This window comes from Onychomys torridus, chromosome 5, assembly GCF_903995425.1.
Source record: "Onychomys torridus chromosome 5, mOncTor1.1, whole genome shotgun sequence".
NCBI classification, from domain to species: domain Eukaryota; kingdom Metazoa; phylum Chordata; class Mammalia; order Rodentia; family Cricetidae; genus Onychomys; species Onychomys torridus.
In genome coordinates, this window is record NC_050447.1 from 22,944,625 (window position 1) to 22,967,035 (window position 22,411).

Sequence of the window (22,411 nt, forward strand, 5' to 3'; positions counted from 1 at the left end):
TGTGTGAGGTTGCAGGCAGTGAACACAGACTAGGATCCTCACCATGCCATGGGGCAGAGACTTCTAAGTCTTGCCAGCTTTCTGGACCTGGAATTTCTGGCTGGAAGGATGAATATAATTATTGCAAGGATTTGCATGAAATAGGCTTAACATGGCGCCAAAGACAGAAAAGGTGCTGAGCAAACCCGAGCTGTGACTACCAACTTAAGAGCGATCTAGCCATCAGGCATCGGAGTAGTCAAGCGGCATTGCTCCACCTTCCTGGCGCAAGGAAGGGGCAGGACCACCCGAAGCCCCGCCCCTATAAGCGGCGTTCAGTTGTCTGGGCAACGCGCCGCAGGGTCGCAGCGGAGTGACGCGGGGCGTCCTACTGAAGGCTCACTGAGCACGCTGAGTTGAGAGATGGCTGAGGAGGAGTCGGAGAGCACGGCCACAGACTCCCAGACCGAGGAGAGTAGCGAGCTTCCTGTCATCCAACTGTGCGGGCTGGTGGAGGAGCTCAGGTACTGGCACCGTGGGCCTCTTCGGCCTCAGCTGCAGCCTGCAGACCACCCAGGCCTATGCCGGGCCCCGCGGGGACACAGCCCACTGCGGTGGAGAAGGAACTTCTTTGCCTGGTTATACTTGCTACTTGCCTGCTCCTGAGCTGACAAGCCACTGATGGAGCCAGGACAAGGTAGAGGGACAAGGGAGTCAGGTGACTTGCAAAGACCAGAGAGGATTTGCTGAAGCTAGAGCTTTGGCTTGGTGTCTCCCTGGTGTCGGGCAGTCACTCTCCCGGGCCACTCTACGTGGTGGCCTTCTAAGCCCTTTTCCAAAGTTAGTATGATAAAATTAAGATGGCAGCTGGGTGGAAACGAAGGTATTGAAATCACCTAATTCTGGCTTCATGGGCTGAATGAGGGTTTAAGGATAGAGACGGTGAGGAAGGATTGGCCCAGTGCTCTGTATTTTCCACAACCTGTTTTCTACCTACTACAGCAAGTTAACTGGATGCAAAGATTCCATGATGTAGTTGAGGTTCCGTGTACGATGTATTGATATTAGACAGTATCCTGTTTCTGGCAGCCCAAATAGGTGTTGCTTCTATCCATCTATAAAGAGTTTACACCAGAACGGAGAGATGATTACTAGTAGCTACCATTTTGAGTGTCTGTCTATGCCACAGCCTTATATATGATACAGCAATCCTTTATGAAGTCTCCTTCCCTAAGGTCTTGAAGCAGAGATTCAGACTCAGGGTCCTGTGGAAGGCTCCACTGATAATAGGTGCTGAAAAGGCAGGATGTCTTGATTTTCCTCTCTTTTCCATTAGGCTTCTGTGCTGATTTCAAATTCAGGAGTTAGTTTAACAGTACACCTAGGCCTCAAGGCCACCGTCTCTTCTGCATGTGAATTTGTTTATGTACATACAGATAGAAAAGGAAGGTTTTAGGACTGGGGATGTCGCTCAGTGGGAAGCCCTATTGGTTCAATCCCTGTACTACCCACACACACAGCTTAAAGTTGGGCATAGTGGCTCACACTTTAGTCCCAGCACCAGCGAGGCAGGTGGATTCCTGTGAATTCAAGGTCAGGCTGGTCTACACTGCACAAGTTCCAGGCTAGCCAGGGCTACACAGTGATGCTTTGTATCTGAGCTTCTTGTCTATTGTTGTGACAACACACTATGACCAAGGCAACTAATAAAAGGAAGCATTTAATTTAGGGACTCATGGTTCCAGGGGGGGTTAGAGTTCATGACCATCATAGTGGGGGGGGGCATGGAAGCAGGTGGCACAATATCCGAGAGACCCACTACTGTAGTTGGAGAGCTTCTCTCCAGGTGCCACCAAGCCCCTGTGGCCCCGCAAGCCACATATAGAATAATCATATGGACACTTACATTTTTTAAACTGCGTGGCCATTAGCTCAGGCCTACCATTGTCTAGCTCTTACTCTTATATTTAGCCCATTTCTATTAATCTATACTTTGCCACGTGGCTCGTGGCTTACCAGTACCTTACATCTTGTCATGGCGGTGGCTGGCAGCATCTCTCCTGTTCCCAGCATTCTCCTCTTCCTTGTCCCACCTACCCTATCCTTCCTGCCTGGCTACTGGCCAATCAGCACTTTATTTATTTTAACCAATCGGAGCAACACATTTGACATACAGACCATCCCACAGCACACTACTCTAGTAGTCCTCCACGGCTGGAAGCTGACCTCATGCCACGGCACTGTTTGACACTGCCCTTAAAGGAAGATGATGTCAGTATACCCATTATAGGTGAAGAAAGAAAGGCACCAAGAAGCTGCATGTCTTACAGAAGGCCATGTGTGGCTGATAACGGACTAACTACTGATTAGCTGGGGTGCTATTCATGGAATTCACTTAGGTACTCTATATCTTGCAGCTATGGAAACTCTGCTCTCAGAACAGAAACAGAGATGTTTGAGAAATATTACTTTAGACTGGAACCTAGGGATTACCGAACGCCACGGTTATCAGAATTGAAAATATCAGCAGCCGAATTCTCCCAGGTACACAATGAAAGGTGGAAACGACTTCATCCTGTTTGCCTCCATAAATGCAGCTTGAGTGGGCGTCCCGGCCTTCGGTGTGCCTCCTCAGGCCAAGTGGCCATAGGGCTTTCCCCCTGTTCTCATTATTCCTTCCCTTCTCGTTCCTTTCAAGTGAGGGAGTCTCATTCACCTTGTAGTTGACTCTTCCAGAATACCTTAGTTTACGTGGAAGAATTCCTTGAAGGCTGGTATGGAAGCGCAAGCCTGTAATCCCAGCGCTTGAGGGGCCGAGGAAGGAAGAGTTTTAGGTCAGCCTAGGCTACCCAGTCTCAAAACAAACAAAACCCAAGGGCTAGGAACCTAGCTTGGGGGTAGAGTGCTTGCCTAATAGACATGGGTCCCTGGGTTCAAACCCTTTCACTGAAATAAGAAGTTTCCTTAAATGGGGAACTCAGTTTACAAGGTCTATCCAAACCAGGCATGGTTGCACACGCCTTTAATCCTAGAACCCAGGAAGTAGAGAGAGCAAAGCTCTGTGAGTTTTATGTAGCCAACCTGGTCTATATCGTGAGTTCCAGATGAGCCAGGGATACACAGAGAGACTCTGTCTCAGAACAACCACAAACAAGATCTGTCCAGCCACATAAATGAGGGAAGTGACTGTCTGCCAGATTTATCTCAAAGGGCCAATCGATGTAGGTTTATTCTTTGAGGATGAAACGAACTTTCTTTGAAATTCACACCTTCCCTGAACCACCTTCTATGATCATTGCCTTTAAGGGCCTAGAAAATTCATGATTTTTGTCTGTTTTGCTAAACCCAGTGCTCCAGATACATCGCTCTTCTGTGTTTGTATAGAAGCACTGAGCTCCAGGCCTTCCCTGGCCGATAGCTGGGGTGGTTCTAAAATGCTTCCCCTGGGGAGATGTGAGTTGTAACTATCCCTTCCTTCTAAGGTCCCAACACAAACCAAAGAACAAATCCACCACAGTTCACCCTGGGGGAACCGGTGAGTTTATTGGGCTTATTTACAGTGCTCGCTGGTGACCCCAAGGCAGCTGCCCTGCCAAGCCTTCACCCAGTATGCATGGTGGCTCCCCATAGCTGCATAGGGAAGCTTCTCTGTGTCCTTCTCCCCGGTCCTCCACAGCCTCCACACTCTTGCCCCTTCTAGAGACCTTATGCAATCAGGGCATAATTGCCTAGGAGGAGTGGCCAGCAACTCGGGTGAGGGTCCAGCGACCCTCCCTGTTCCTTCTATGAGGGAATGTCAACAGTCCTCAGGCATGATTGTGATGGACTCTCCAAAGTACATGCGGCTGATCTCTTGGAGACAGCAACAGTGTGGCTCAGAGGATAGTGCGTTACAATACTGGCCCACACATTTCTATCCTCGGGATACTCTGATATATTTCAACTCATTGTCAAACATAAGCCTTGTGGTATTTAGTACAAGGCCTTGGGATGACTTGGGAAATGTTGTTGCAGCCCTAATGTCCAACATCCTTTTACCATATCTCTGGCTCCATCCAGAGCACCTTCTTGTAGGTCCCAGGGTTCATTTTGATAACTACCTAGGGCTGCTTTATCATCAATTCTTCTCTGACCCTGACTTGGTTTTGCTTGGGTTACAGTTTCGAAGTAGGCGTAAATCCAAGGCTCGCTTAGGTGACCGTGCAGGCCTCACTGTAGACCAGAAGCTTGAGCTTGTACAAAAGGAGCTGGAAGACACGAGAGAGGAAATACGGCACATGCGGGCTAATGCAGAACGGGACCTGCAGTACCATGAGGTACCCCCTTTCCCTGGGCTGCACCTCTCCACCTGCACATCTTGCTGATCCTTGAGAAGAAACCCAAGCAGAATGAGACAAATGAAGGACTTACCTCTACAGAACTTACCAGTCTCTCTCTCTCTCTCTCTCTCTCTCTCTCTCTCTCTCTCTCTCTCTCTCTCTGTGTCACAATCTTTAAACTTTTTTTCAATATAAAGTATCAAAAATACTCCAGCATAGAGAACTATCATCACCAACAACACCAAGATATGACTCCCATTGGCATAAAACCACTCTCGTTCCCCGTTCTTCACTGGGATGCTAGGAAGTGAACTCTGGGCATATTATCTACTGTAAGTATTTTGTCATCTGTCTCTAAAATATGGCCCTTTTTTTTTAAAGCATAGCCTTGGGCTAGAGAGATGGCTCAGCGGTTAAGAGCACTTGTTTCTTTTGCAGAGGACCAGGATTCAATTCCCAGCACCACATGGTAGCTCATAACTGTCTATAACTCCAGCCCCTGGATATCTGATGCCCTCTTCTGACCGTTGAAGGTACCAGGCACATATGTGGTCTACATACATACATGCAGGCAAAGCACTCATATACTTGAAAACAATAAAATAAAAATAAATAAATCTTCAAAAAAATCTATAACCACAATGACTATGCAGGCCCTCATTTTTGCAATAATTCTTTAATAACACAAGGAGTTTAAGGTTTAAGTGAGTGAATTAGGTGCAAATGCCCAAGTCAGCCTTCATGTACCACATGCATAGTCATGGACATGATTTCTGAACTCCAGCAAAGCCTCTCCCATTAAGTCCAATAAAAATCAGCCCCCCAGTGAATAAACAATCCTATTTATTTGGTTTTCCATGGGATAAAATTATTAGCTTGCCTTTGACAGCCAGGAGGATCAAAATAAATACTCCTTAGCACAGGACTTGGTATGTCCTTGAAGAAGGATGTCCTTTGTTTCAGGAATGGCCAAGAAGGTGCACCACAGGTGAGGTGAAAGTCACAAGGAGGTGATGTAGGTATGAGCTTGGCAAACTCATATCAAGGTTTGGGAATCAGGTAGAGTAGGGTAATGAGGCCTGAGAACTAGGCAGAGGGTTTATCAAACCTTCCATGTCTTAGAAAGCTGGATCTCACTGAAGAAATTGAACAGGAAAAGAACATGTTAAAAGCAGGGTGTAAGGGGACTGATGCCCCAACATGGGAAGACTAGAGTCTGGGGAGACCACTGAAGATGTGATTTCCTGTTAGCAAACCAGGAAAGACTCAAGTGGAATAACTTACTGTGTGGTTAGATATCATCCCACACTATCCTCTAAAGGTGTGTGTGTGTGTGTGTGTGTGTGTGTGTGTGTGTGTATTCAATGTAGTCCATATTTGTTAGAGAATATTTTTTTAATATTTATTCTTATTTTGTAAGTTTGAGTGTTTGTCAGCATGTATATCTGTGCATTCCATGCATGTCTGGTGCCCACAAAGGCCAGAAGAGGGTGTCAGGTCTCCTGGAGGTGGAGTTACAGCAAGTTGTAAGCCAACACGTGGGTGCTGGGAACATGACAAGGGTCCCTGCAGGAGCAGCCGGCTCCTGACTACTCTGCCATCTCTCCAGCCTTTTATAGAACATGTTAAAAATACAAGGAAGCTAAAGGAACATTTGAAAACGTGGTGCTGCCATCTCAGCAGAAGTAATTACTATTCACACTTGGATTTGCCTCCTAGAGTTCAGATAAATTTCTCTATACATATTAATTTCCTTTTAAGAGGTATCAGATTCTCTCATGAAGTATACCTTTTGCTTAACACTGTCTTTCTATGTCATTAAACAGTTCTCTTCCTTATCTGCAGAGGACATGCTCCAAGTTGTCCTGTGGATTTCCAAAACGTTGGATAATAACAAACTCTATACTCTATTTTCCTCTACATACGTGTAAAAAAGTTTAGCTTATACATTGAACATAGCACAAGATTAACAATAACTAATATAGAATAGAACAATTTTAACAATAAACCTTAATAAATTGCCAGCATCATTTATTTTGCATCTTGGGGCCTTTATTAGGTAAAACAAGGGTTGCTTGAACCCAGACACTGAAATCTGCCAGCTGCCCACAGTCAATGGATATCCCAAGTGACTACTAATTGACTAATGGGAGGGTAGCATATATAACAGGATAAAAGATGACTTTGTGTCCCAGGTGAGACAGAATGGAAATTTTATCATGCCATTTAGGATGATGCACAAATTAAAACCTGAATTAGTTATTTCTTGCATTTTCTGTTTAATATCTTCAAATAGCTATTCTGCAGACACTGAAAATGCAGATAAAGAAGGACTTCTGTGCATATATATTCATTTGTAGTATCTTTTCTTCAAGTTACACACACATATAAGAATACTTTATCACCTCACTGGCTAATTCATCATCTCTCTAGATTTAACTGTGACTCATGCTTTGTGGTTTATTAGCTGGAATCTTGGTGGTACTGTGTTATTTTGAGACAGAGTCTCACTTTGTAGCCCAGGCTAGACCCAAACTCTTGGAGGTCCTCTTGCCTCCTCCCCTCAAGTGCTTGGATCACAGACAGATTTTCCATGTCTTTTATGTGGCTTGACCTTTAATGGATAGGTAATACTGCAAATATGGGAACTGTGACAGAGACTGTTGATCTTGTTTTTTGTTGGCTTGCCAGATTCTGTGGATGCTTTAACTTTCAAGGCATGTTAAAAATAGTAGTTGTCATATAATCGGCTTTGTACTTAAAGATATCTTTCTAAGCCCCAGAAGAAGCACCTGCACTGAGCCAGAGGCAGTGGAGACTTAGGCATCCTTATGGGGTGCTGTTGGGATTTTTTGGAAACCCTTCTCTCTTGGCCGGCCCTTCCAGGCTATCATCGAGGAAGTTGACACTCGATGGACTGAAGTTCAGAGAGCAGTGCACGACTTTGAAAAAGATATTCTGAAAACCATCTCCAAGAAGAAAGGGAGCATTCTGGCCACTCAGAAAGTGATGAAGTACATCGAGGACATGAACCGCCGGAGGGTGAGTTGCTGGCAGAGCTTGGAATTAAAGAATCAATTCTTTGTTTGTTTTGGTTTTTCAAGAGGTTTCTCTGTGTACCAGTCCTGGCTGTCTTGGAACTCACTCTGTAGCCCAGGCTGGCCTTGAACTCATCGAGATCCACCTGCCTCTGCCTCCCAAGTGCTCGGATTAAAGATTGCGCATACCTTCAATCCCAATACTCATGATCTACATAGCGAATTCCAAGACATCCAGGACTATGTGGAGAGACCCTACCTCAAAAAAAAAAAAAACCAAAAAAAAAACAATATAATAAAGAATCAGTTCTTGGGGCAGTGACACAGAAATGATCCACGTGCTGCAGCCTCTGCTGTGATGACCCACTGCCAGTGTTACTCTGCTTCCCTGACAAGACAGCATTGTCCGGGGGTTAGTACACCACTCTAGAGATGGTTTCAGGGAACAGCATCTGCTTAATCCCACGTGGGCAGCCACTTATATAGCAGAAGCCTATCGACTGATTGGGTAGCACATTACCTTGGATTGGATCGTGAGCGCTCTAACCATCAGTGTTTCTATGCCAACTAAGACTCATCCACAGGCCAGCTGCCGGCGACTCAGGTTACTTCAGAATTCAGTGTTCTGACTTCAGGAGCATGGTATGCCATGCTTCTTGTTTAGAAGAGCTGTGTGCCAGGTAGGCTGGCTGGCCAGTTATGCCCGCATTTTCTCCTGCACTCCACCAAGATATGTCTTTAATCTCCAAGTGTGTGTGTATATTTAAATTTAAAAAATTGTATGTATGGGTCTTCTCTTTTGTTTGTTTGTTTGTCTTGCCTAGGTATGTTTGTGTGTACCACGTGCATGGCCTGGTGCTTGTGTAAGCAAAAAGAGGGTATCAGAGCTCCTGAAACCGAAATCATGAATGGTTGTGAGTCTCCATATGGGTGCTGGGAATCAAACCCGGGTCCTCTAGAGGAGCAGCTGGTACTCTTAATACAGAGTCATCACTCCAGCCCCCACCCCCAAAGCGTGCATTTTACATATATATATATACATATATATATCTCCCCCTCCCCCAGGAGCTGAGGACTGAACCCAGGGCCTTGTGCTTGCTAGGCAAGCACTCTACCACTGAGCTAAATCCCCAGCCCCTACATATATTTTTACTGAAGCAAAAGCAAAAAGGAAACACCAGCCAAGCAGGCAGGATGAGTATTTGTAGTCTATCGTATTGTTTCCTCTGGTTTGTTATCTGTTTTGAGAGCTGTGTGTGTTTCCTTGAGAAAGGTGTGAACTGGTCGTTTTCTCCATAGGCTGAGACAGGTTGCTTGTAGGCGCTTTTCATCTCACTGACAGGAGAAAGGAGGGGGAGTTGGGGGAGGAGAGTATGCTTTCAACATACTCAGTGCAGAGGTTTCATAGCAGGTTTAGCTTCGGTCCCTGGGGTCAGTTGAGCAGGGTTCTTAATCCTAACACGCTATGAATGGTAAACATTTGCAGCCTACCATGAACAAAAGACCAAAGAGTCCCTAGAGTGTATTATCAGTAAAGTCCGCTGCAGTAGCACCACACCCAAATAATGCCAAGTGCAGAAGCACTGGAACCCTGGCATGGAGCCAACCCAGTTTCCTCTGCATCTTGGCTTCTGGTGAAATGGCCTCTCAGCACCTGTTAGGGCAAAACTAACAGGGCTGAAAAGAAATGACTGAATGCTAGAGCTCAAGGTCTGGTTTGTAGCCCAGATTTATTATTCAGAGCAACAGGGGTAAAGATGAGTAATTGAGCTCAAAGCTACACAGAGAAACCCTGTCTCAAAAAATCAAAAAAAAAAAAAAAAAAGAGTAATTGATGAAAATATGCTTTTTTTTAGGATAATATGAAGGATAAATTATGTTTGAAAAATGTTTCTCTCAAAGTTCAGAAGAAAAAGATGCTTTTACAGTTGAGACAGGTAGGTGAGTTTTTTCCTTTCTTTTTAAAAGGTAGCCGAGTGCTATCCCCACCCATCATCCCTCCCACCCCGACAAATACTCCTGTGCTAGTCACTGGGGTCTTTGAGCAGGTGTTTCACACCGTAGAACTTTGCAGTTGTTATTGATGTAGAGGTCTTAAGAAGGGGAGATGTTCTACCTTCATTTCCGTTGCTATGATAAAATATCCCAAGAAAAAGACACTTAGGGTAGAGAGGGTATTTTTCAGCTTATAGTTCAGGTTACGGTCCATCATTGTGGAGAAGGGGAGGGATATCCAACAGCTCGCCCATCACACCCACAGCCAAGAGCAGAGAAAGATGAATGCATACATGCTTGCTTGCTTGTTTCTTTATGCTCAGCTGGATTGCCGCACTCTAAATACAGTTCAGGACCTCCTGCCTAGGGGATGGTACTACCCACAGTGGGCTGAACCTTCCCACGTCAACTAGCCTAGTTAAGACTCTCCCACAGGCCAGCCCACGATAGACAAACCCTGTCGAGACAGTCTTCCCACGTGGTTCTAGGGTGTGTCAATTAAAGCTAACCCACACAGTAGATGGTCTTGGGTTACCTGGCTGTACCCAACACCACTTTCGTCCTTATGAGAGAAAGGAAAGAGGGTGAGAGGAAATATAGCAAGTAGGGGCCACGAGCCAAGGAATACAGGCAACTTCCAGAAGCTGGAAAGAACAAGGAAACATTCTTACCAAGAGCACCAGAAGGAATGCAACACTAATTAGCATTGTGATTTTAGCCCCAAACCTGTTCAGCCTCAGAATGGGGAAGTAATACATCTATCTGCATGGTTTAAGCCCCAGGTTTGTAGTGATTTGTGGCAGCAACCAGAAGAAACCGACATAGCTGCTGGGCAGGCAAATTTGAGGCTTTCTGTAGACAGAATTGGCTTAAATTTGAGAGTCTTAGAACACACATGTGGCTTTTTGAGGGATGTGGCTGAGTGGTATCATTTCACTGTACAGTGTTTCAACAGATGACTTCAAGGGCTCCCAGTTAAAGGCAGGGGGGTTGATGGGGCCCAAGGAATCTGGAACATGGCCTGTGGCTTCATCATTTCCCTTCCCAGTGTTTTTATCCTTATACCAAATATGGGTGCTGAAGACATGTGCATCAGAAGTAGCTGTGGACAGTGATGTGGGACTGGACAGGGCAATGTTCATGTCCAGCAACTATTGCTTGGTTGACTCAGGATCCAGAAAAACCTCGACAGGCTGGAGCAGCCCTAATGTGACTAAGGAGAAACGCAAGACTCCCAGAATGTCTGCACAGGCACAGGCTTAGATGCAGAGTCTGTGACCATTAGCAGGAGTCCGGACTGACCCAGAAACATGAACCAGACCAGGAGGGACTCTCTGCTCTGTGCTTCCCTGTGCAGCCTCACCAGTGGGAACTCCACACTGGAAAGAAGCGCTGTGTGGCAATGGTGTGGCATGGCAAGACAGAGGGGCTATCTGTGCTTAGGGCTGCCATTGAAAGGCAGAGCCAGGGAGGCCTAGAAGAAGGAACAGTGCCCAGGGGCTGCTGGCACACAGTGAGCTCCCTGGTCTCCAGGGCTTCATTGCAGGCTCAGGCACCAAGACGAGGGACTTGAAGTAAGCGTTATGTGGATGACCTTTAACCTATATGCCGTTGCTGCACAGGGATGACAGACGTGTGAGCCCTGTCCCTAAGCACACAGGCGTGTCCTGAGAGGAGGGTTAACACAACTCTGTTTAAAGGGAACAGAGGTACAAGGGCCTAGAACAACATTGTCAGAGGCCCAGTGGGGTTCAGGGTTGCCCTGGGTGCAGAAAACAGGCTATGCAGTGTTGCTGGGTGAGTGGTATCTGCATTTAAGGAAATGGTGGCACTTGGGAGGGAGCAGCAACCCTGGAGCTTACTGCAGCTCAGGAGACTGTAGAGGTGGTAACTATAGCGACAACCAAACAAGAGGGCATGGGCCTGGACAGGAAGTGGGGGCACAGTTTAGAGAGGGGCCCCGTATACACGCCTACAAAAATGTTGGCTCAAACAAGGGTAAAGTATGGGCAGCCTTTTGTGGGTCTCTAGGTTTGAAAGTTGAATTTATATATCTGCTTTTGAGACGAAGTCTTGCCACATAGCCTGCGATGATGGCTTCAATCTTGACATCCTCCAGCTTCAGCCTCCCGAATGCTGAGGTTACAGGGCTATGCCACCAAGGCCAGATTAAAGAGGACTTTGAAATGGCCCGCTCTTCAGTCTGCCTTCATAGCTTTGTCCAAGGACCGTTTCTCTGAGTGCAGTCTCCCCGTCCCGGCCCTGGAGCGTCTGTGTGCTGCGTCGCCATCTTTGGCTTCTCTGTGATGTGTAGGTTCCTTGAGTCTGGAGGCATTGTGTTAACTTAAGTAGCCAGCCCTAGTGCCAACTGCCCTGCTAATGCCCAGGAGGTTTTCAGTGAACGGTGGCAGACCTCCAAACTCTCGCCGGATTGCGGACGGGAGCTTAAGCTAACGGTCACACCTGACCTTGCCTCTGCTCTTCTCTGTGAATCACAGAAGGAGGAGGTGGGCGAGGCCCTGCGCGATGTTGACTTTCAGCAGTTGAAAATCGAGAACGCTCAGTTTTTAGAGACGATTGAAGCAAGGAATCAAGAACTGATCCAGCTGAAGCTGGCCTCTGGGAACACCCTGCAGGTCCTCAACACCTACAAAGTAAGGCCCACCCCAGGGCCAGGCACCCTGCCAGGCTTCCTCCATCCACCTGCCCCACCTCAGGGAGGGCCCTGTGCGCATGAGCGGTTCACCCCGGTTGTAGGTGCTTCCTGTTGACCCCGGACTTCTCTTGACTCGGCGAAGCCTGGTCTCGTAAAATCCCCAGAGTGCCCTCACAGTCCTAGCTGTCCATGAGGCCCACTTGGGAGCCTTTTCCTTTGGAAAACATGTCTGTGCTTTGGTCCCACCATGACTGGTTGAATTAGGAGGTGAGGGCCATGGATCTGGCTTTGTTTTGAATTCCCTGGGTGATTTTTATGTGCAGTGTTTGAAAGTGAACCACATTAGGGCCCCGTTTAATTGAGGGATGAATTCAGCGCTTCACTTAAAACAGTCTCAGCCATAAATCAGAAAACTACTAAATTATTTATCATCTGAATGCAACACTGTGGGGAGAGAGAAGAGGCACTATTAATAATTAAGGAGGGAGTATGGTATGAATAGGGCCTATCCCCAGCAGACCAAGCCATCTGGTCACCCTGTGAATGATAAAGTATCAGAGTGGCCAGCGAGATGAGTGAATATGTCTCATCCCCCATCCTGCAAGCCAAGAATGGTTTTCACATGTAATTGAATGATGGAGAACATTGTCAAACCAACTCAGAAAAACTGAGCTATCTTCTATAAAGTATATATATATATATATATGAATGATGTGGTAGATATATATCATCATATATATTTATATAAATTATATATATATATATATATATATATATATATATATATATATATATATATCACATCCTATTATTTTCTGTGTGCATGTGTGTATTGGTGGGCAAGTATGCCATGGCATACATGTGAAGATCAGAGGACAGGTTACAAGAGTCAGCTCTCGCCTACCATGTGGGTTACAGGGGTCAAACCCAGGTTGTCAGGCATGGTGGCAAGCAGGTCTACCTGCAGCTCCACCTCACCAGCCCTATTCTAAAGTATTACAGCGGTTATTATGCTTTTACTTTCTCCAGCAAACACTTGTAGGGCTCCACAGCCTTTCTTTTGTTAGCAGAAGTAACTTTGCAGCATGTAAAGTTTTGCCTCTGCTCCTGCAAAGCTGAAAATATTTACTATGTGGTCCTTCACAGAATGCGTTTGATGGCTCTTGGCCTTGTTCCTAGGACAATGGTAGCTATAGCATAGGTAGCTTACATGTGAGCTTCATTTGGCCCACAAAAATGTGATTAACAATGTGAATTTATAGCCAAGTGTGGCACCATGTGTCCATTAATTCCTGCACTTGGGAATAGGGGTGGGAAGGGCAGTTTGGGCAACATTGAGAGACCTTGCCTCCAAACAAACAAAACCTCCCAAAAATCCTCCACAAAAATGAAAAGCAAAGTGAATTTAAATGTGTTATATAAGACTTATGTTTGCTCAACATTTTTCTTTCTTTTTTTTTTATTTTTTTTTTAATTTTTTCTCGAGACAGGGTTTCTCTGTGTAGCTTTGCACTTTTCCTGGAACTCACTTTGTAGCCCAGGCTGGCCTCGAGTTCACAGAGATCCGCCTGCCTCTGCCTCCCAAGTGCTGGGATAAAAGGCATGTGCCACCACTGCCCGGCTTCAACATTTTCCTTTACAAAGCAAGAAACAAACAAACAAACAACAACAAAAAACTAGAGGTTTTGTTAAGAGTCAAGTCATATAAATAAGAGCCAGCGAGGGCTGCTAGTCCAGTGTATGCCCCTCTCACCCTCCTTCATCCCACACAGAGCGTGAAGAGCTACGGAGCCAGCATTCTGAAGCTCATGTGTGACTGTGCACATTTGGCTTATGCCACCTGAACAATTACTTCAAAATGAGGCTAGTCAGGTGACTTCCGGTCCTCGATGCCTGTCTAGCTGCTCACACTGGGCCTTGGCCTTATCTCATGGAGGCAGTTTGGTGGCATGGGGCCTGCCTCGACTTGTGGGATTTGGGCGGTGGAGCTGTGGTTTCATCGGTGACGCTGCCAGGTTGCAGAACCTGGGCTCCATGGGCTGGGTCTAAAGTCCCAGTATAGACCACTGGCAAATGGGAGCCTCGGCACGGTCAGCCAGTCAGAATACTGCCTGTTAGCCTGTTACATGAGAAGATGAGCGAAGGTGGAGCTGAAAAGATGCTCCGTGGGAGCCTGAGGGTGGGCCCAAGTCAGGAACTGAGGGGGAAGCTATCTTGCTGGCTTCTTCCAGGTCCACATCTCTGGGTGGAGTTTTGCATGGTCTGTGCAGTGAGCCCAGCAGTAGAAAACAAGGCTTGCCCAGAGCAGGTGCTCAGCGAATACCAGCTAACTGGCGCAGTGTGGCTGTGGTTTTGGTGGTCATGGGAGGGTAAAAGGAGGGGCCATTTGGCACACATATCAAACAACCAAATATGAGGCCTTGTTGAAAACATTCAGATTAACTCCCCTCTGTTGGCAAAAGTAACAATGCCCATGCATGCCAGGTACAGGGCCGAATGCTCAGGGCACAGCTCTGAGACCATACATGCAGACACACTGTCTTCTCTCCTGTGACTTTCCTAAGAGAGCCTGAGTATGACTGGTGCTGGCATTTTCTCAGACTCCATGCCCTCAGGCCTGCCTGGTGGGTCCAGCAGGGAGGGTATAAGCTCATGACTACAGCGCCATGAATCACCCTTGACCAACTTTAATGACTTGGCACCCCGAGGATGATAGAATTCTAAGAAGTCCCGAGACCCGCTCACAGGAGCACACCCCGTGAAATGCAAATCCAGACTGGGAATTTGATGGCTCAGGGCATGGAGTCATTTCTGTGATGCAACTGTGTGGCCAGGTAGACACTAAGAGGAGGTGTCCAGGAGGCCTGGTTCATCTCACGAGCCCATCAGGAGCAGATTTTCTTTGCAAAAAGAAGTCATAGATAGGAAGCGTAAGTGAAATTTTGGGGCCAAAAGTTCATTACCACTTTGAAGATAGAGGAGGCTACATGGAAGGTGTCTTAGGTGGCCTCTAGGAATTGAATGAGCTGCTGACAGCCAGGAAGAAAACCCCTCAGTGCTATGCCTTCAAGCAAATAACCAGCAACCACTGGGCTTAATAGAGGTCCTGGAGTCCCAGACACAAGCCATGGGCCTGGCCAACTCCTAGATTTCAGTCTGGTGGGCCCATGGGCAGAGAAGGCAGCTGCATTGTGCCCAGACCACTGCTCTGGGTAAACAGAGGCAAGGAGTGGCTGTCGCTTTAAGCATAGAATCTGAAGTGCTTTGCTAACCTGGAAAGCTGGGTCTGTCTTTTCTGTAGTGACCTCAAGTGGCTGACATTGCCACTGAGTATCACTCATGTGGTTTGCATCCCTTTTTACCCAAATGGAGCACAGTCCATGTGTCCCGCCCTGCCTCTCAAACTTGAGCAAATCTCTTCCCTGCTCTTCTTCTCTCACACCTGAATGGCTGGCTTGTGGTAAAGCCCTGCCCAAACACTGACCCCGTCTCTGCACCTAGGTGCTGACCCTCTTTGTCTGGTTTCTAATCCTCACACAGGCAGGGAATAGGAAGTAAGCAAGGCCTGGAAGAACCAGGAGTGAATCGTTCCTGGGTGCCTAAGGTTCCCCAGGCAGGTGGCTCCAGGCTGCTCTGCTTTATCTAAGTTTTGATATTCTGGGGCAATGTCCGTGCATCCTCCCCCTTCCACTCTGTGATCTCCTCTTCCGGTGCCGTTGGGACTGCCTTCCCCTGATACTTTTCTTGTCCTCTCTTCCTTCTTCACAGAGCAATTCTCTGTCCTCATTCCTGTTGCAGGACACCCCGCCCCCGTCACACCTACTGGTGCCCATTGACACAGTCTATCGTGTGCCCATTGGTACAAGTGCAGTTTTGGAATTCTTTTTGCCATGATTTTTGGCCTCCCTACCTCCCCTGTCATTGGTTGTGAGTGAGCTTCCTGGAGGCCAGGCCTAGAATGTTTCACTAACCAGTGCCTGGGGTGGGGTGGGTCAGTTCTTGGGGTGTGCCCACTCCTCAGCCAGGCAGAGCACATTCCAGCATTTTTGGAGACTGCCTGGCAGGGTAGGGTGCAGGGAGAGGGTTCCAGAGATCAATCTAAGTATCAGGGGCCTGGGGGAACTGAAGGGCAGCTAATGTAGAGAGCATGTAGAGGCAGTTCCTGTAGACTTCCCTGACACCAGCAGGCCCAGCTCCTTTAGGCAGGGGTGTGTAGTGGAGCTCAGAAGCTGAGGAGTCATGCTGCATCTGTTCAAATCCTGCCTCCCTTACTTTAAGTGGGGGGAGGGTTTGGACCTGCCTCCTGTGGGGGTTCCTCTCTCTGCACCCTCATGAGGTAGTCATGGCAGCTGTTGAGTCTCCTGTGCCTGTCAGACACGGTGCTCTGCTCTCTACCAGGATATTCCCTCACACCTCAGGGAAGTCTGGCTACATAAAGTTTCTCTTAGCAACGGATGGGGCAAGAGTTGAGTCCTCTTGTTGGACTTTCTGCATCTCCAGCAGACGCCAAGATCCCAAGGTCCTCTCTCCCCAGGCAGTTCTGAGACACCAGATCTGGACCCTTTGGGAAGGGCAGTCCCCAGTTGATAGGGATCTGTGGAGATGGAATGAATGGCCTTGCTTTGGTCCCCCCCTCCTCACAGTTCTGAGAACTCCTCTTAGCATATGCCATTCTGGTGTATTTCAGAACAAGCTTCATCGGGCAATGGATATATACAACAATCTTGACAAGGAGATCTTGCAGAGAAATGAACTACTTGGAAAAATTGAAAAAGAAACCATACAAGCAGAGGAGGTAGTGGAGCACAGTGTGCCATTTCTGAACTTTGCCTCCTTCTGTCCACAAGGGTCACTGTCCACCAAGACCCGCCCCCCATCCTTGGTTGTTAATCTAGAGAAAGAGCCCAGACCACAAAAATCAAAACAGCTCTGAGTCATGAAGGCAGACACTGGATTTAGAGGTCAGTAATGTTAGGTTTACCGCTGGGTGAGGTTCTAGGGTCTGCGCACGAAGAAAACAGTCCACCACACATGCCGGAATACAACCTCCAGAGTTCTAAAGGTCTGTGTCTATGACCGTATCAAAGTGCATAAGGTGTGATGATGTAACTGAGACAAAACGCACAATGTTTTATATAAAGGATAGAGATGAAGCATAACAGTCCTTTGGATGCTCAACATGAGCAGAATGTAGCAGAGACTGAGGGACGGTGACTTCTGGCCAGTCAGAGCTCACTCCAAGGCCAACAGTCAGTGTGTGGAAGGATGGGTGGAGTCAGGAGAGCTATCTCAGAGCTTTGCACGCTCCGAGAACATGTAGCTGAATGTAACTGTATACACTAGGGTGTTATCTAAAGAGGAGCCTTCGGGCAGGGGAGAGGAGTTCCTCCAGTGTGCCTCCTGGGCAGAAGGACTGGCCTCTGCTGGCTTCTAGTCTCAGTGCATTTCAGTGAGACAGGACTGTTTTCACACATGTCAAATAAGGCCAGGCCCTTGTGATGGTGACTAGATGGGTCTACCTATAACAATGCTTTGTCAGCTTCTAAGCCATGAGTATCATTAGCGTTGTGGTTTTGAGTGGATCTGACGTGTCTCTGGGAGTATATTCGACCCAAAGCTGATCACAGTAGCCAGAACACCACAGGATTACCACATCAGACTGTGGTGTCATCCACCTCATGTGCTTGGAGGAGAACCAACTCCTGCAGAAAGCCCAGCCTCAGGACAGAGTGACAGGTGGCAATGCTATGCTGGGATCAAATGTCCTCTTCTGGTGTCCATGCAGACAAAGCACCGATACACATAAAATACATAAATCAATCTTTTTATAAAAAAGAATTTTTTGAGACAGAATCTTGCTATGTAGCCCAGGGTGGTTTCAAACTCTCGGTCCTCCGGCATTAGTCTTCTGAGTGTTGGGACTGGGAGGGCTGCATGCCCACACCCAGCTCTCCATTAAGTCTTTAAATAGGATTTACTTTGGATAATGGCTGCTTTGCCACTGTGCATTCACTCCACCATCTGGACTCCTCCAGAGACAGCTCATGTTGCCTGGTTTTCTTTGTTTTTTTCGTGTTTCTTTGCCTATCTCACAATTTTCGGAAAACTGCTCATTTCAGGTAATACAGCAACTCCTGCCATGGTGCTGGCATTGTTTAGTGATTTGGCTGGATCAGGTTGGTAGATTCTGCTTCCCCTGTTGCTGTGGTGTTAGTGGGCACAGCCTTGTCGTGGCCAGTCTGACAAGCAGGCCTGGTTCTGTTTCAGCTCAGTTCTCCACGTTTCGTCTTTCTCCTACACTGCCTCTGCTGACATCCCACTCAGCTATCAGCCCATGTTAGTTACTGCCTGCTTTCTCTATTCCTTTCAGCGATACTGTGAGGTCCTGTCTTACATTCTGATTCAGTTTTATGCCAGGCCTCTTTCCAGCAAGGTGTTGTCAGTCTCTGAGGCTTGCTCTAGACACAGAGAGGCTCTTCTTGGTCTGTTTGTCCGGTTCTGTTAGACACCTGGCTGGACACCATTTTTGTTGCCACTTGTATTATTGAACCTGGCTAGTTTTATATCAACTCGATACAAAGCTGGAGTCATTTTGGAAGAGGAGACTTCAAATGAGAAAATGTCCCCACCATATTGACCTGTGGGTGCCAATAAACAGTGGTGCATTTTCTTTATATATTGTTGATGCAGAAGGGCCCAACGCACTGTGGGCAGTGCCACCCCTGGGCTGGTGGTCCTGGGTACTGTAAGAAAGCAGGCTGGGGAGCTAGAAAGATGGCTGTGATTAAGAGAAAGCACTGTTCTTGTAGAAGACCCAAATTTGGTTCCCAGTATCCACATCTAGCTGCTCACAACTGCCTGTAACTTCAGCTGCAAGAGAGCCAATGCCTCTGAGGGTACTGTACTCATATGCACAAACCCATGCCTATATACATATAAGATCTAAAACAAAGACAAAAGAGGAAGGAAGGAAGGAAGGAAGGAAGGAAGGAAGGAAGGAAGGAAGGAAGGAAGGAAGGAAACAAGCAAGCCATTAGAAACAACTCAGTAAGCTGTTTCCGCTTACGTTCCTGCCCTGACTTTCCTGGATGACAGATTGAAAGCTGTAAGATGAAGTAAGCCCTTTCTCCTCCTCCTTGCCTTTGGTCGTGGTGTTTATCACAGCAGCAGAAACTAAACAGTTCCTCTAAGTGGCTGTCCCAAAGATCTCCATTGTGTAGTGATGTCCCTGATGTACAAGTGGAATTTTCTGTTGTTACTGGAGTCCCTGATCTTCAAAGCATGATCCTTACAGCTGCAATGCATTTTCTTACTCCGTAATCATCCTCCTTGTCAGGGTCTCACTATGTAGCCTAGGCTATTCTTAAATGCTCAATCCTTCTGCCTCAGTCTGCTGAGTTTTGGGGCTACAGGTGTAATCTCAGATGGCATGAAAAACACCAAACATTCTTTTATCATTATCCTGATGAGAAAGGAAGTGTACCATGGTTCTAGGCACATCCTTAGGCCTAACCACAGCTGCCTGTCTGTGATAATCAAGGTGAATTACCAACTTCTTTTTTTTCTTTGTTGTTGTTTTTGTTTTTCAAGACAGGGTTTATCAGTGTTAACGGCCCTGGCTGTCCTGGAACTCACTCTGTAGACCAGGCTGGCTTCAAAGTCACAGAGATCCACCTGCCTCTGCTTCCCAAATGCTGGAATTAAAGGTGTGTGCCACCACTGACTGACTTGGATTACCACTTTCTTAAAACATGTGAATAGTAATTTTTTTATTAGTTTGTATCACAGAGAATCAAAACAGTGCTTCTCAAATTAGAAACTGGAAACCAGTCACTTGGAGAGCTTGTTAGAGTTCAGACTGACAAGAGGGGTATGGAGCTGCCCAGGTCTGTATTTCTAACCAGCTCCCAGTGCCAGACACAGAAGGAATCCAAAGGTGATCCTCAGCGAGGAGGTTGATCTATGACACAATAGCTTTGCAGTTGGAAGTACCAAGGGGTAGCTTGCCTCCCCCATTGTGAGGGGTATTATGTACTTCATACTGGCCTCAAATATGTATGTGCCCATGGATGAATTGAAATTCCAAATCCTCCTGTGTCCTCCTCCCAAGTGCTAGGATTATATATGTATTTAATGCCACTGAACTATGTGCTTAACATGTTTAAAATAGAAACTTCTGTTATGTGTATTTTACAATACAGGAAGACAGGAAAGTGAATTGAGACTGATAAAGTTAAAGTATATATAAATATATAACCTCACACACACAAAAACACCTTAAGAAATCTAAATAAGAGAAAGCATAGTTCTTAGTAAAGGGGAGAAAGAGAACAGAGAGGAAAAGGAGGAGATGAGAAGTCAAGTCTCCCTAGTGTTTCTGAACTAGATGGAAACATCACAATCCACTAGAAAAACCCAGAGTCTTGGGAGGGCCCCACCCTTTGCGACTGTCACTCTTGATGTTGGAACTGTATTGAAATGTGGGGATGGAGCAGGAGCTCCCAGAATTTTATGGCCTAATGGGTCCTTCCCAACAGGACAGGGCCAAAGCCCATGCCTTGAACAGTAAGTTACGGAAGCAGCTGGCCGAATTCCGCGCTCCCCAGGTGATGATGTATGTCAAGGAGAAAATCTTGAATGGGGAGTTGGAGAAGACCATCAAGATGTGGGAGAGGAAGGTGGAGATCGCAGAGGTGAGCCTGTTGTCCCCAGGAGGATTGAGTCTCTGACTTACCCTTGACAACATGGGATGGCCAAGTATCTCAAGCCATCAACATCTTCCTTCAGGATTTTGTTTATCAGGATGAGACTATGGGGATGGTGGACATGTTGTGTCTGTGAGAAATCTCTGCAGTTGTTTCAACTGTTCAGCCAAAATGAATGGTGCATTTTCCCCCTAAGATCCCACTTTTAATGGTTAAGGACATGTGTTTAGGGCTTGGGAGAGAGTCTTGTTACACAAGTGTGTTCAGTTGCTTGTTTGTATGGTGAATTCTAGAATCTTGTAAATCCCTCCATGCCGTGGGTATTTAGCACCTGCTGCTTCTTACTTGGAGAAGACAGTTTTTAAGAAAATTAGAAGTCACACATATGGTGACATACACCTTTAGTGCCAGCACTTGGAGGCAGAGGCAGGCAGATCTGTGTTTAAGGCCAGGTCTCTATAGCAAGTTCCAGGCTACTCAAAACTACATAGTGAGGCCCTGTTTCAGAGAGAGAGAGAGAGAGAGAGAGAGAGAGAGAGAGAGAGAGAGAGAGAGAGAGAATGGGTTTTTAATGGCTCTCAGAACCCAAGTCCATGCATTTACATAGTTGCTGTGGGCCTCTCTGTATCTAAGCCTGTAGCCTTGAAGCAGGTGGTATGCACCTAGCTCATGAGATGGCCTGCACACTTGGGGTGTCATCACTGTTACTTAAAACCGCATGAGCTGCTGAGGAACCTGGGGTCTTTCGACATCTAGACTCTATTTCCATTCCCTCCTGTGGTCACTTGGTGACAGGGAGGACATGGGGCCCTAACTTGGCGTACATCATACCTGGAACTGCGCAAAGAACCCACCAAGGGCACACACCATCTCACTTCTTTGGGCAGAAGCACACTCTTTAAAACAGTCTTTTGGGAGTCTGTTGTTGCTGCTATGGCCTTTCCCCTTCTTTTCCTTTTTCATTCTTTTTTTAAAATTTTTTTGAGACTGTGTCCCATGTATCCCAGTCTATTCTTCAACTTACTATGTAGCTGAGGATAACCTTGAACTTCTGATTCCCTTCCCCTACCTCCTAACTTTACCACTACTCCAAAGTAGATAGGGTGCTGTGGCTCAGACCCAGGGTTTTCAGCATGCACTATAATAGCTGAGCTACATTCCCAGCCCTAGAAGATTCTTTTGGGTGCACCACAGGACCCTGGCCCCTCACAGGGTCATCTGCAGAGATGGCAGTGGCCTTCAGCACGGGCACGCGCTGATTTTTCCCAAGTAACCCTCTCCTCTTTGCCTCTTGTTTTGTTTTGTAGATGTCTTTAAAGGGATACCGAAAAGCCTGGAATAAAATGAAAACATCGGATGAGCAGCCACAGACAGTCGGGTCCCCGGGGAAATAGCCAAGAGCAGCCCGTATCTTACAGACCAAGAAGTGACCCATTAAAGTACTCTAGTGTTTTCCAGCAGTGGGGTTCTTTCACTGTTTGCTGTGCTCAGCTAGTATAACCCCCCCCCCCACCCCCAGGCCACATCTACCAGGTCACCAGCAGGGCCACATCTGCCCATGAGGAAATCATCCCAGCCTGGCCCCGGAACCATTGCCACAGGTGTAAGAACCACAGGGCACTCGAATGGTTTGACACTTGTTAGCCCACATTTATCACAAGCATAAATGAAGTGACCTTCCCACATATGGGAGTGGGACAGAGGAGGGAGAGCCAGCCC

The 22,411-nt window shown here is 46.9% G+C and overlaps 1 protein-coding gene across 3 annotated transcripts; it reads left to right on the plus strand.

The window, feature by feature from the left end:
- Positions 1-307: 307 nt before the first annotated feature.
- On the plus strand, positions 308-22,152 carry Ccdc113 (coiled-coil domain containing 113). 3 transcript variants are annotated; one of them, XM_036188308.1, is made up of 9 exons: positions 308-503; positions 2,397-2,523; positions 4,140-4,295; positions 7,185-7,340; positions 9,193-9,273; positions 11,830-11,985; positions 16,675-16,782; positions 20,525-20,680; positions 22,000-22,152. In XM_036188308.1, the coding sequence occupies exons 1-9, from the start codon at positions 403-405 to the stop codon at positions 22,084-22,086; spliced, it is 1,128 nt and encodes a 375-aa protein (XP_036044201.1). In that variant the 5' UTR covers positions 308-402; the 3' UTR covers positions 22,087-22,152. The 3 variants fall into 3 exon arrangements, with proteins under 3 accessions (XP_036044201.1, XP_036044202.1, XP_036044204.1); XM_036188309.1 differs by lacking the exon at positions 16,675-16,782; XM_036188311.1 differs by lacking the exon at positions 11,830-11,985.
- The last annotated feature ends 259 nt before the right edge of the window (positions 22,153-22,411 follow it).

Excerpts from the sequence above, each read along its gene's own strand:
- Ccdc113 (XM_036188308.1), top strand. The coding sequence starts at position 403 with ATGGCTGAGGAGGAGTCGGAGAGCACGGCCACAGACTCCCAGACCGAG. Across the intron at positions 9,274-11,829 it reads TGCTTTTACAGTTGAGACAG|AAGGAGGAGGTGGGCGAGGC; the intron begins GTAGGTGAGTTT and ends TGTGAATCACAG. Across the intron at positions 11,986-16,674 it reads AGGTCCTCAACACCTACAAA|AACAAGCTTCATCGGGCAAT; the intron begins GTAAGGCCCACC and ends GGTGTATTTCAG.